The 13,180-nt window shown below is 44.7% G+C and overlaps 1 protein-coding gene across 2 annotated transcripts in view; it reads left to right on the forward strand.

Moving 5' to 3' along the window:
• The window catches only part of LOC110502095 (zinc finger protein GLI2), a 116,628-nt gene that overhangs the window by 42,822 nt on the left and 60,626 nt on the right, over window positions 1–13,180 (forward strand). For both annotated transcript variants that reach the window (XM_036959175.1, XM_036959176.1), the window contains one exon: window positions 12,795–12,900. In XM_036959175.1, the coding sequence (XP_036815070.1) occupies window positions 12,795–12,900 (106 nt within the window). The remainder of the gene's footprint in view (window positions 1–12,794; window positions 12,901–13,180) is intronic.

The following is a 13,180-nucleotide window of genomic DNA, read 5'->3' on the forward strand; positions in this document are numbered from 1 at the left end:
TGCAGGAAGGGGCTGAAGAAAGCAACATGTGTTACTCATAGATCCCTGTTTATTTTACTTTCATACTTGCATTACAGCCAAGTAAACATTTCAACTGCGCTCGGTACACGAAGCCACCAAAAAGATGGCGGCTTCTGAACTAGGGCGACATGGCTTATTGCATTCCCCATGACCCTCTCAATGATAAAGTTTACTCAAGGGAATCACGATGTATTACCTTTGACAGGATTAAAAACATTCATGTAATCAACACAATGTCATCTGATTCTAACTGAGTAAAATGCTAATGGTTACATTTACCATAAATCCACTAAAAGTTGTATTATGGGCTGTACACATACCTCTCCACATCTGGTAAACACTATAGTTTCCAAAACATTTAGTCACAATTGATATGGGTGCCATATACCATATGTTTTGAAAAGTGTAGACAGTGTGTTGATGCATTGAGCTGTCAGCTCAGCTCTCTCTCTGTAGTGTTTGAGTAAGGAGAGCTCTTCTGCCTGAAGGGTTGGTCTAGTTACACAAGCACTCCATGACAGACGACAAAAAGAAAAAGACCATGTTTACGTGGCCGATCCTAAGGTTAGCCTTTTAATTCATGCCATTGTTGACTGTGCCCCCCTCTATCTCTCCATCCAGTCCATCTGTTTATTATTATCTTACTGGACCAAGAACATTGCGAGAGGACGGCGAGCTACCATTTGAATCAGTGATTGCCCGGCCGCATCGCCCCTCCCTCTCACCCTAACCCGCGAAACCTCTAACATTTCTGTACCTAACTATTCCTCCCTCTAACTAGCCTAACCCAGCCACACAAACACCACTATTGTCCAGGGAGAAAGGTGCTCCCCTCCTCCTCCCCACCCCCCTGTCCCCACCCCCCCTGAGACCAGGCCCTTCCATGCTGTGCTATTGGACATTCCCTTGGTTTCTCCCCCACCCCTGACTGCCTCACTATAAACCAACCCGGATGCTCCAATTAAGACTCTTAATCTCTAACTGGGTCCTCAGACAGAGGAAGGGGGATAGAGAGAGAAGGGGGAGAGAGGGGGAGAGAAGGAGAGGGGTAGGGGGGTAGGTGGAGGGTAAAGGTAGAGAGAGAGTGAGAGAGGGGGGGTGGAAGGAAGTGAAATGTCTCCCCACAGTTCATTATCTTTATGGCTAAGGGGCTTTCACACTGGCTGCTCGGGTCTGTGCTGTAATAATAATGCTATAAGATGAAGGCTGGTGATAAATCATGTCACTTTCTCTGTGTGGGATGGAACTGTAGCCAACACTGCTAGTTTAAGACAGACCCTGCTTGTTGTTTTTAATGTAAATGTGAGTTTGATTCATTTAGTTGACGTAGCCTGGCTAGCTGACGCAAGAACCAAGGAAAAGTTGATAGGCTCTGAGTTACATCCCATAAAGCCACTAGACTTGCATTAGTGTAGGAATATGAATGAGTTGTCTCTCCAATGATGGGTATTCATCATTATTGCAAGCGTTTCTCGTGGTGACAGTACGCAGGATAGCACTTCCCCCCAAAAATGTTTTTATTTTTTATTTTATTTTTATTTCACCTTTATTTAACCAGGTAGGCTAGTTGAGAACAAGTTCTCATTTGCAACTGCGACCTGGCCAAGATAAAGCATAGCAGTGTGAACAGACAACACAGAGTTACACATGGAGTAAACAATTAACAAGTCAATAACACAGTAGAAAAAAAAGAGAGTCTATATACATTGCGTGCAAAAGGCATGAGGAGGTAGGTGAATAATTAAAATTTTGCAGATTAACACTGGAGTGATAAATGATCAGATGATCATGTACAGGTAGAAATATTGGTGTGCAAAAGAGCAGAAGTAAGTAGATAAATAAGTAAGTAAATAAATAAATACAGTATGGGGATGAGGTAGGTAAAAATGGGTGGGCTATTTACCGATAGACTATGTACAGCTGCAGCGATCGGTTAGCTGCTCAGATAGCAGATGTTTGAAGTTGGTGAGGGAGATAAAAGTCTCCAACTTATGAAGAGACAAGGTCGGAGCCTGACCGGTCAGCCTCTCTGGATTACCAGACCTCTAACAAAGCACCTGAGAACTAGGATCTCTGACCCTTAAACCAATCACACTACCGTCTCAGACCCTCCACAGCTGTTTGCCATTGGTGTTTTTAAAACCAATTATCTGAGTGAGATAGTTTCCCCAAGACCAGAAGTCCCAGGACAGTGATCACCAGACCAGACTGTGTCTGTGAGGAGGTGAGTCAGGTTGTTGTTCTGTATTCTTATCTTATCCAACTAGATGACCTGGGGCCTGCACTTAAACTGAAGATGCTCTGCCCGGTGTCAGAACTCCACTGACAGTTAGTTGAGCTCTGTTTTAGCCAGGGCAGATATACTGGATGTTTGAGGCCCAGAGAGCATATCTCTCAGAGGATGGCGTTTAAAGAATTAGAAATGCTGGTGAGCCAAAATGGATGATGATCCCAAATATCCACCAGATTTCCCCTAAGGTGTCTATACTTTTCATATGAACACAAAATATAGAAAATCAATCCTCAATAACTGTCTCCTGAGTCTTCTACTCTGAGAACAAATCAGCTGCCGTTGAGCCAAAACATTGGCGCTGCAGTCATTGTATGAAATAAACATGTTGTACATCATCACGGGGCGGCAGGGTAGCCTAGTGGTTAGAGCGTTGGACTAGTAACCGGAAGGTTACGAGTTCAAACCTCCGAGCTGACAAGGTACAAATCTGTCTTTCTGCCCCTGAACAGGCAGTTAACCCACTGTTCCCAGGCCGTCATTGAAAATAAGAATTTGTTCTTAACTGACTTGCCTGGTTAAATAAAGGTAAAATAAATAAATAAAATCACAGTGTTGTTTTTATAGACCCTCAGTGGCAGTTTGATAGAGTCCAGAATATGTCTCTCTCTTTGAGACACTCCCCAGACCCTCTAGTTCCCTTCGACCTGAAAAGGCCCAGAACCCAGGTACCCCAGGAGGCCCTCACCCCGGGGTGACCCCCAGCCACGGCACCCCCACCCCCTAGATCAGGGATGTGCAACTCCAGTCCTTGGGGGCCAGAGAGTCTAAACCGAAGATCATGATTAGTGGATTATTGGTGTCAAGTGGGTTAGCTGGGGCTGGGGCAAAAGTGTGACACCAGTCAGGTCCTAGAGCTGCCCATCCCTGCCCTAGATTGATGTTCCTGCCTCCTGCTCCCACGCATTGTCTGGTTATGAAGTGTACTTCCTGTTTCTTCCCCTCTCGCTCCCTGTTCCTGTTAAAAAATCCCTTTTACGAAGGGGGAGGGGGATGTGCTAAGCCAGTGTAGAACCATGCCGTCATCGGGCTGTTAGGGTCGTGAGGATGTGAGGACGCTCTGTGTGTGAGCTGGCAGCTTTTCTATTAGCTGTGATGCTAGGGGTCAGATGCACAACACAACACTAGCTGTTATGGCCTGAGTTCCCGCTCTGGGTTTGAAGTGAGAGTATCAGTGTGTTAGGAACAGCCTAAAAAGTGTTAAAACAAGATAAATGTCATGTGATCAAGTCACAAAAATAGAAAAAAAATCCATCTGTGTTACTTAGAACCAAAAGGAAAACCAAAAAGTGCGCAAATTTAATCACCTTGACGACAAGTTTCATTCACATTATCTTCATTCACCAGACAACAGAACCCTTTTTTATCCTGATCTGTTCTAATAGAGATAATATACTTTTTCTGCTCTGAGGAAATTTGTGGACCAAGCCCACACCTGGGTGTGTTAACCAGGGTTAGGTCAGCTGATCTGGTGATCCATCAGAGTCTGGTCAGGTAGCTGATTACCCAGACACCTCATCAGTCTTACAGAGCTCTTCGCTCGGCTCGCTGGTCCCCAAAGCTACACTGACAGCATGCTAATGCTAACAGGCTAAGCCTAGGCCAGTGAGGGCAAACGGTGGCTGCCCCCCTCCAGCTCCCTCTCTTTAAATGTAATGTGAATGCGTGGCCCACCACAGTGCAGCCCTGCTCCCAGCCTGCTCCCAGCCTGCTCCCAGCCTGCTCCCACCCTGCTCCCAGCCTGCTACCACCCTGCTCCCAGCCTGCTCCCAGCCTGCTCCCACCCTGCTCCCAGCCTGCTCCCACCCTGCTCCCACCCTTCTCCCAGCCTGCTCCCACCCTGCACCCAACCTGCTCCCACCCTGCTCCCAACCTGCTCCCACCCTGCTCCCAGCCTGCTCTCACCCTGCTCCCACCCTTCTCCCACCCTGCTCCCACCCTGCTCCCACCCTTCTCCCACCCTGCTCCCAGCCTGCTCCCAGCTGGGTGAAGCATGGCGGTCATTAGCCCCCAAGACACATCTACCCAACACAGATAGCTGTATTCTCCTTACGACCATGTCCCCTGGCCCCCACACTAGAATAGGACCCTCACTGTGATGTTAGAGAGGTGAGGTCCTAGTACCACAGTACCCTAAAGACAATTAAGAGAACCAGTACCCCACCTTACCTCAGCTATAGGTACTGCGTCATGCTGACTGCAGTCAAAGAGCAGGTTGGGGTTTGTAGATTTGGGGTTCAGTGAGACTGTGAGTGTATAGTTAGTTGGGAGTGATTGGGTGGATTAGGCCTATTGTTTGATGGAGATGGATGATGGTAGAGAAAAGACGGTTTGGGAGAGGGAGAGAGAAGGGAGGGAGAGAGAGAGTGGGGAGGAGGGGGGGAGTGATGTGAGCATGTTGGCCGCTAAGACCCGTCATGCAGGCTGTGTTTAGGGCTGGTTGCCATGGGCACCCACAGATGTGTCCGATCTTCATCAGTAGCGGTGTCCTGAGTGCCTTTCCTGTTCATGTTTACACAACTCTCTCTCTCTCACACACACACACACACACACATATAATTCAACTCCATTTATATACAGTGCTTCTCAAACACAGCTTCCCTGCCTGATATGATTTAATGAACACCTTCCAAAAACCTGAGGAGTCTTCTCTATAAAAAAACATTGTCCAATAACCTTCTCCCATTCTCCCCAGCATGGTCCCTCTTCAGCCACCTCAGTCTTACTGTTTAAGATGGCATATGGATGTCCTAGCCAAGCTGTAACTGTCACCTAATGGACAATGTACTGCTTGCGATGTAAACATCTTATTTCCTAATGTACTATAAAAGGAACCGGACTTCCAATATGTAATATAACCCCATCACTTCCCTGAGCCAACAATGTTCCTTTTCTATACTGTATGTTTATTTGAATATGGAAGTGGACTTCCTCTGCTTCTTAGTCAGACTTCAAACCAGTCAAAGAAAGTAAAAACAGGCTCTATGATGAACATCAATTCTACCTGTCACGTGTTGCCATGGAGCCAGGCCCTGACTTAATCTACGTACCTTCAGTCCCAAATCTCCCTATCAATAAAACATGTAGCATTTTAACTTGTCCCGGAGTGAGGGGTATGAAGAGAAGCACATGCTCTCTCTTTCACACACACACACACACACACCACACACCACACACACACACACACAGAGGGGGTGTGGTTGTTCCGTGTTCTCCTGTAAGCCCCTAATCCTTCTGTCGCCATGGCGAGCCCACGCCTCAGTAGGAGTCAGCACCGCAGACTAAACCTGAGGCTGTGAACGTTAAACTGGTTAAAATTGATTTTAATACATTGGCCTATTAACCTGCTGTGTGTGTGTGTGTGTGTGTGTGTGTGTGTGTGTGTGTGTGTGTGTGTGTGTGTGTGTGTGTGTGTGTGTGTGTGTGTGTGTGTGTGTGTGTGTGTTGAATTCGACTTACCTCACTGGCTTATTAGCCTGGCTGGTTCATACTGTGTCATAATGGTCCTAGATCATTCTACATACACAATACTCTTAATGACCAATCAAATAGGGGCTAAACTGTTGTGGTTGGATGGATGTACAATACTATAGAAGTCTAAGAAAAGGCCTCCCTCTCTGTATTTCTCCTCGCTTGGCGGTAACAAATTGCACGCTAGCTACCCAAAGCCTTTCCCCAGCATGTTGAAGCCTCAGGCCGGTCAAACTGTTGCTTTACTACCCATAGTACAGGGCGAGAAGGGACAAGGCCATTCGTTCGTTGTGTGTAGCCGTTGGCATGGTGCTGTGTCGTTAGGACCACAGCCAACATATCCTGCTGGAATTTCCTGTCTGAATGGCGCCCCCTCCTCCTCCTCTCCTTCTTCCCTTGCTCCCTCCCTCTCTCAACCCCTCTCCCCTAGCTCACTCCCTCATTCTCTTTTGGAGAGAGAGACAGAAAGAAAAGCTGTTTTAATTACCCTGTCCAGGGCCCTCTCTCTCTCTCTGTCTATCCCTCTCTCTCTCTCTCAGGATGTTATTATCACTGAGTACTTCCTTAAAGGATGAGCCCCTGGGTCTGTCCCAAATTGAACCCTATTCCCTATTCAGTGCACTACTTTTGACCACAGCTCTAAGGGTCCTGGTCAAAAGCAGTGCACTATATAGGGAATTGGATGCTATTTAGGATGAACCCCTCAACCCCTTCTGATCTGATCTTGGCTGCTGCGTTGGGACATGAAAAGCGAATGTTTTCCCTTCGCTCGGAAACCTTGTACACTCAAATACACACACACACCAGTGCCCTTTGTTAATGTGGAACACCTGTCTTTGTCTTTAGGGTGAGATCAAACCCGGCTTAAGACCAAAACAAAAAGAAAAGAGAATGGGGTTGTTTCTCACCCGCTCTCTGACAGGATGTTTGGCACTTCTGAGAACATTATTATGGGGGTTGGGAAGCAATATTATTAAAGACATTTAAGCAAACATGTTATGATGATGGAACATCTAAAAGGATAGAGAGCAGACAGACATGTATATATGTACCTGAACACAAACAAAGTTAACGCAGCTCAAGAAGCACGTTCCCATGAGGTGGGTGGATCAACTCCAATCCGAGATCCATACAGAGATAAAAGCAAGGAGGTTTTGAAGTGACACTTTCAGCCGTGTCCTGCCAGATGAGAGTGAGAGTGTCAGGGTGCCAGAGGCTGGGGCAATGTGTCCCTACATTGCTGCACACCCAGAGGACAGCTGACAGTCCAGTGCCTGTGGACCCTCCCCTGTAACATATACAGTGGGGCAAAAAAGTATTTAGTCAGCCACCAATTGTGCAAGTTCTCCCACTTAAAAAGATGAGAGAGGCCTGTAATTTTCATCATAGGTACACTTCAACTATGACAGACAAAATGAGGGGGAAAAATTTCAGAAAATCAAATTGTAGGATTTTTAATGCATTTATTTGCAAATTATGGTGGAAAATAAGTATTTGGTCACCTACGAACAAGCCAGATTTCTGGCTCTCACAGACCTGAAATCCTACCTACTTCTTTAAGAGGCTCCTCTGTCCTCCACTCGTTACCTGTATTAATGGCACCTGTTTGAACTTGTTATCAGTATAAAAGACACCGGTCCACAACCTCAAACAGTCACACTCCAAACTCCACTATGGCCAAGACCAAAGAGCTGTCAAAGGACACCAGAAACAAAATTGTAGACCTGCACCAGGCTGGGAAGACTGAATCTGCAATAGGTAAGCAGCTTGGTTTGAAGAAATCAACTGCGAGAGCAATTATTAGGAAATGGAAGACATACAAGGCCACTGATAATCTCCCTCGATCTGGGGCTCCACGCAAGATCTCACCCCGTGGGGTCAAAATGATCACAAGAACGGTGAGCAAAAATCCCAGAACCACACGGGGGGACATAGTGAATGACCTGCAGAGAGCTGGGACCAAAGTAACAAAGCCTACCATCAGTAACACACTACGCCGCCAAGGACTCAAATCCTGCAGTGCCAGACGTGTCCCCCTGCTTAAGCCAGTACATGTCCAGGTCCGTCTGAAGTTTTCTAGAGAGCATTTGGATGATACAGAAGAAGATTGGAAGAATGTCATATGGTCAGAACTTTTTGGTAAAAACTCAACTCGTCGTGTTTGGAGGACAAAGAATGCTGAGTTGCATCCAAAGAACACCATACCTACTGTGAAGCATGTGGGTGGAAACATCATGCTTTGGGGCTGTTTTTCTGCAAAGGGACCAGGATGACTGATCCGTGTAAAGGAAAGAATGAATGGGGCCATGTATTGTGAGATTTTGAGTGAAAACCTCCTTCCATCAGCAAGGGCATTGAAGATGAAACGTGGCTGGGTCTTTCAGCATGACAATTATCCCAAACACACCGCCCAGGCAACAAAGGAGTGGCTTCGTAAGAAGCATTTCAAGGTCCTGGAGTGGCCTAGCCAGTCTCCAGATCTCAACCCCATAGAAAACCTTTGGAGGGAGTTGAAAGTCTGTGTTGCCCAGTAACAGCCCCAAAACATCACTGCTCTAGAGGAGATCTGCATGGAGGAATGGGCCAATAATACCAGCAACAGTGTGTGAAAACCTTGTGAAGACTTACAGAAAAAGTTTGACCTCTGTCATTGCCAACAAAGGGTATATAACAAAGTATTGAGATAAACGTTTGTTATTGACCAAATACTTATTTTCCACCATAATTTGCTAATAAATTCATTAAAAATCCTACAATGTGATTTTCTGGATTTGTTTTCCCTCATTTTGTCTGTCATAGTTGAAGTGTACCTATGATGAAAATTACAGGCCTCTCTCATCTTTTTAAGTGGGAGAACTTGCACAATTGGTGGCTGACTAAATACTTTTTTTGCCCCACTGTAGCTACCCTCTGTACCTTCCTCTTGTAGTCCTTGTGGCCCAGGAGACTATGCTGCTGTCTTGGTGATGGAACAGGCCTGCTCAGCCTTTCCCTTCAGATCTGGACAGCCCGTCTCTCTATGGGGGTCCTTATTTTATTTAGTGAGATAAAAGTTGTGCCTGTCTGCTTTCTTGTTTTCAAGTTAGGGTAAGCCTACTCCAGCATGCTCTGAGCACCACTGACATCCCCTTGACCCAGACCCAGACCCATTCCACCCCACTCTACCTTCTTTAGCAGCCCACTCTCCCTGCCTTGCACCAGGCATTGTTGTGAGCCAGGAGACACATTTGGATAAAAGTTGGAACTTCTCTCAACGCTAATCCCCCCATTTAAGTTTTTACAGGGGGGCTTTTTGTAGCGTCTTTGTTGCCTCTAACATACAAGTTGACTTGAGAATGTGTCTTCTCTTGCACACAAAAGGAAGAGAGGCTCGTTGGCAGACATCGAACGGTGTAGAACATTACAGAGACTGAGGTTCTCTAGGATTCTAGAGAGGTGGAGCGCGAGGGAGGGATTTTCAGTTACACTGACTTGATGTCATGATAAACACTTGTAAACAATTCTATGTAAGTCAATCATTTCTAACAACAATCACAGTTGTTGGGACAGTGCATACCTCAAACCATGCATTTTAATGTCACAATAACCCACCAATAAGTGTACTGTACAATAAAGACAATCATGACAAGAATGAGTTCCATCACGTTTAAGTTCCAGTAATGTCTTGCTTTGTGTTTGCAAAGAAAAACACTGAAACGTTCCTGTTTGGCCTCCAGGCAGAGTTGAGTTACAGTGGCATGTTTTCTTAGACATGACTTCAGGAGTCTTTGTGCAGTAATGACGCTAAGTACATCTCAAACAGAGAGGTGCCAAGGAAGGAGCCATCAGAAGTTTCCCGTCATGTCTTTAAACACCACCGCTCGGAGGCGCTCTGTGGTGGGCTTAGTCCCTTTCCTCCCCGATGAGCAATAAGGCCACAACAATCGCTGTCTTTTGCCTCAGTTTGTGTTCTGATCATGGGCTGAGCTTTGTAGTGTGGCGGCTGTCAATCAAAGTGACTGGGGACTCTGTTGGGCTTCAGTGGCTTTAGCGATGACCCAGGAATGCGGACTCATGCAGGTAGAACTTCTCCTTAAAATCACACACACACACATCGGCTACTCCCCTACTTCCTTCCTCCCCCTATCCCCCTCACAGAAGGAGATAATGATCTGTGCCACCTCTGACCCCCAGGTCATCTCTGACTCACTGGAGCGCATGATGCTGCCCAAAGAATCTTAATACAGAGATCCCAGAGATCAACCAGCCAACCCAAGTGAGCTGACCTGGCCTCCTCCTTCTCCTTCTTCTCTTTCTCCTTCTCCTCACTGCAATGCACACACACACTAGCTTGGATTCAGTACAAAAGACTCAGATGCTTTTACTTACGTAAACCAGTGCCATTGTTGGGGTGGGATGTTGTGCTGAATATCCACGCTTTGATTTTATTCTGCATACATTTAAAAGGGGATGATGTTAAAGGAGGAAAAAACGGAACTGGTTTTAACTTAGAAAGTGTTTAATGGGAGCAGAGCACTTCTGCTGTACTGTAACTTCATACAGAGAGCTAGAGGGAGAGGTTGTAATCATCACACTAATTAATGAAGGTCTGTTGTTTTTAACAAGACGTTCCCCGAGCTATGAACCTTTTTATGGCAGGAAATTGTTGATTTGTGCATTTTGAGTATTTCACATAAAAAAACACACTCATGGTGAAATAGCTCTGTTTCGCCCCCATTACAGATAGAGAGCTATTAATGGACACAAAGTACCCAGACCAGACTGTCTGTAACTTAAGGTTTCAATTACTGGGGTATTATGGGAATTGTAAATATTACAGTTACACCCCATGCTAAGAAGGTAAGGATGGAGCAGGAGCACAGCATCCTTAGCTCAGCCTGATCACTAGAAATATGCTTCGTTTTCTGACGTTTGAAAGGGCTAGAGAAAGTCAACATATGCCTTCCTTGGCACTGCTAGTTTGTAGGATAATAACCACTGCTAGTTTGTAGGATAATAACCACTGCTAGTTTGTAAGATATTAACCACTGCTAGTTTGTAGGATAATAACCACTGCTAGTTTGTAGGATAATAACCACTGCTAGTTTGTAGAGTAATAACCACTGCCAGTTTGTAGAGTAATAACCACTGCTAGTTTGTAGGATAATAACCACTGCTAGTTTGTAGAGTAATAACCACTGCTGGTTTGTAGGATAATAACCACTACTAGCTTGTAGGATAATAACCGCTGCTAGTTTGTAGGATAATAACCACTACTAGCTTGTAGGATAATAACCACTGCTAGTTTGTAGAGTAATAACCACTGCTAGTTTGTACAGTAATAACCACTGCTAGTTTGTAGGATAATAACCACTGCTAGTTTGTAGGATAATAACCACTGCTAGTTTGTAGAGTAATAACCACTGCTGGTTTGTAGGATAATAACCACTACTAGCTTGTAGGATAATAACCGCTGCTAGTTTGTAGGATAATAACCACTACTAGCTTGTAGGATAATAACCACTGCTAGTTTGTAGAGTAATAACCACTGCTAGTTTGTACAGTAATAACCACTGCTAGTTTGTAGGATAATAACCACTGCTAGTTTGTAGGATAATAACCACTGCTAGTTTGTAGAGTAATAACCACTGCTAGTTTGTAGAGTAATAACCACTGCTAGTTTGTAGGATAATAACCACTGCTAGTTTGTAGAGTAATAACCACTGCTAGTTTGTAGAGTAATAACCACTGCTAGTTTGTAGGATAATAACCTCTGCTAGTTTGTAGGATAATAACCACTACTAGTTTGTAGGATAATAACCACTGCTAGTTTGTAGGATAATAACCACTACTAGCTTGTAGGATAATAACCACTACTAGCTTGTAGGATAATAACCACTGCTTGTTTGTAGGATAATAACCACTACTAGTTTGTAGGATAATAACCACTACTAGCTCGTAGGATAATAACCAATACTAGTTTGTAGGATAATAACCACTGTTTGTTTGTAGGATAATAACCACTACTAGTTTGTAGGATAATAACCACTGCTTGTTTGTAGGATAATAACTACTACTAGCTCGTAGGATAATAACCAATACTAGTTTGTAGGATAATAACCACTGCTTGTTTGTAGGATAATAACCACTACTAGCTGGTAGGATAATAACCACTGCTTGTTTGTAGGATAATAACCACTACTAGTTTGTAGGATAATAACCACTACTAGCTCGTAGGATAATAACCACTACTAGTTTGTAGGATAATAACCACTACTAGCTCGTAGGATAATAACCAATACTAGTCTGTAGGATAATGAACACTACTAGTTTGTAGGATAATAACCACAACTAGTTTGCAGGATAATAACCACTACTAGCTCGTAGGATAATAACCACTACTAGTTTGTAGGATAATAACCACTACTAGCGCGTAGGATAATAACCAATACTAGTCTGTAGGATAATGAACACTACTAGTTTGTAGGATAATAACCACAACTAGTTTGCAGGATAATAACCAATACCAGTTTCTAGGATAATAATGGTTTAGCTGCTGCTTATAGCTGCTGCTTGCTGCCAGTAACGTGAAGTGAGGTGAGCATCTCAAGTGTAGTGTGAGTCAGAGGTTTTCCTCTCACGACTGTTGTTCCTTGTTTATGTCCAGACTGTATCTCTCCTTCAAATGGGCACCTCCACACACACACACACGCACACACACAAACCACACACGCACACATGAACACACACACATACACTAAGTTCAAAGGGCAGGATCGCAGCAGGTCTTTGTCAAAGGCCCAATGTGATCTTTCTCATCTCTCTTGTTTGAGATGTAGTAGGATTCCTCAGGACCTCTTCCTGAGTGATAGGGCCAATATTTAACACGAAACTGCTCATCCAGCTCTTTGAGGTGGTTCATGTTTGCTGCATTGTAGCTTTAGGTTTTTACCCTTTTAAATATTTCACTTGAAAGTCTTTATTGAAGTGCCCATATCATTCTTATCTCTCCTCCCTCTTTTTCTTCTCACAGGTCCTCACCATCTCTTCCCCACGTTTCACACACCAATCCCGATCGACATGCGTCACCATGAGGGGAGGTACCATTACGAGCCACACCCCCTCCACACCATGCATGGGTAATTAAGACTAACTTATTAAGTTCAGATTCACACCACTTGTGTTGCAGAGCAGGGCAGAATGGGAGTGTTCATGACAATGGCATCTATCTGGAACGTTGGGCCCTTGTGTCAGAGTCTATCTAGAAGATAGCGAAGGAGTCAGGTGCAGGACACAGGTAAGAGTAAATAAACCACTGTATTTACTCCATCCAAGAACGTAACAAAAATCCCGTTATCAAACAAGGACAAAACCAGATAGAACTCCAACACACGAAAGACAATCACGCACAAACAGAAA

This window comes from Oncorhynchus mykiss, chromosome 22 (genome assembly GCF_013265735.2).
Source record: "Oncorhynchus mykiss isolate Arlee chromosome 22, USDA_OmykA_1.1, whole genome shotgun sequence".
Classification (NCBI taxonomy): domain Eukaryota; kingdom Metazoa; phylum Chordata; class Actinopteri; order Salmoniformes; family Salmonidae; genus Oncorhynchus; species Oncorhynchus mykiss.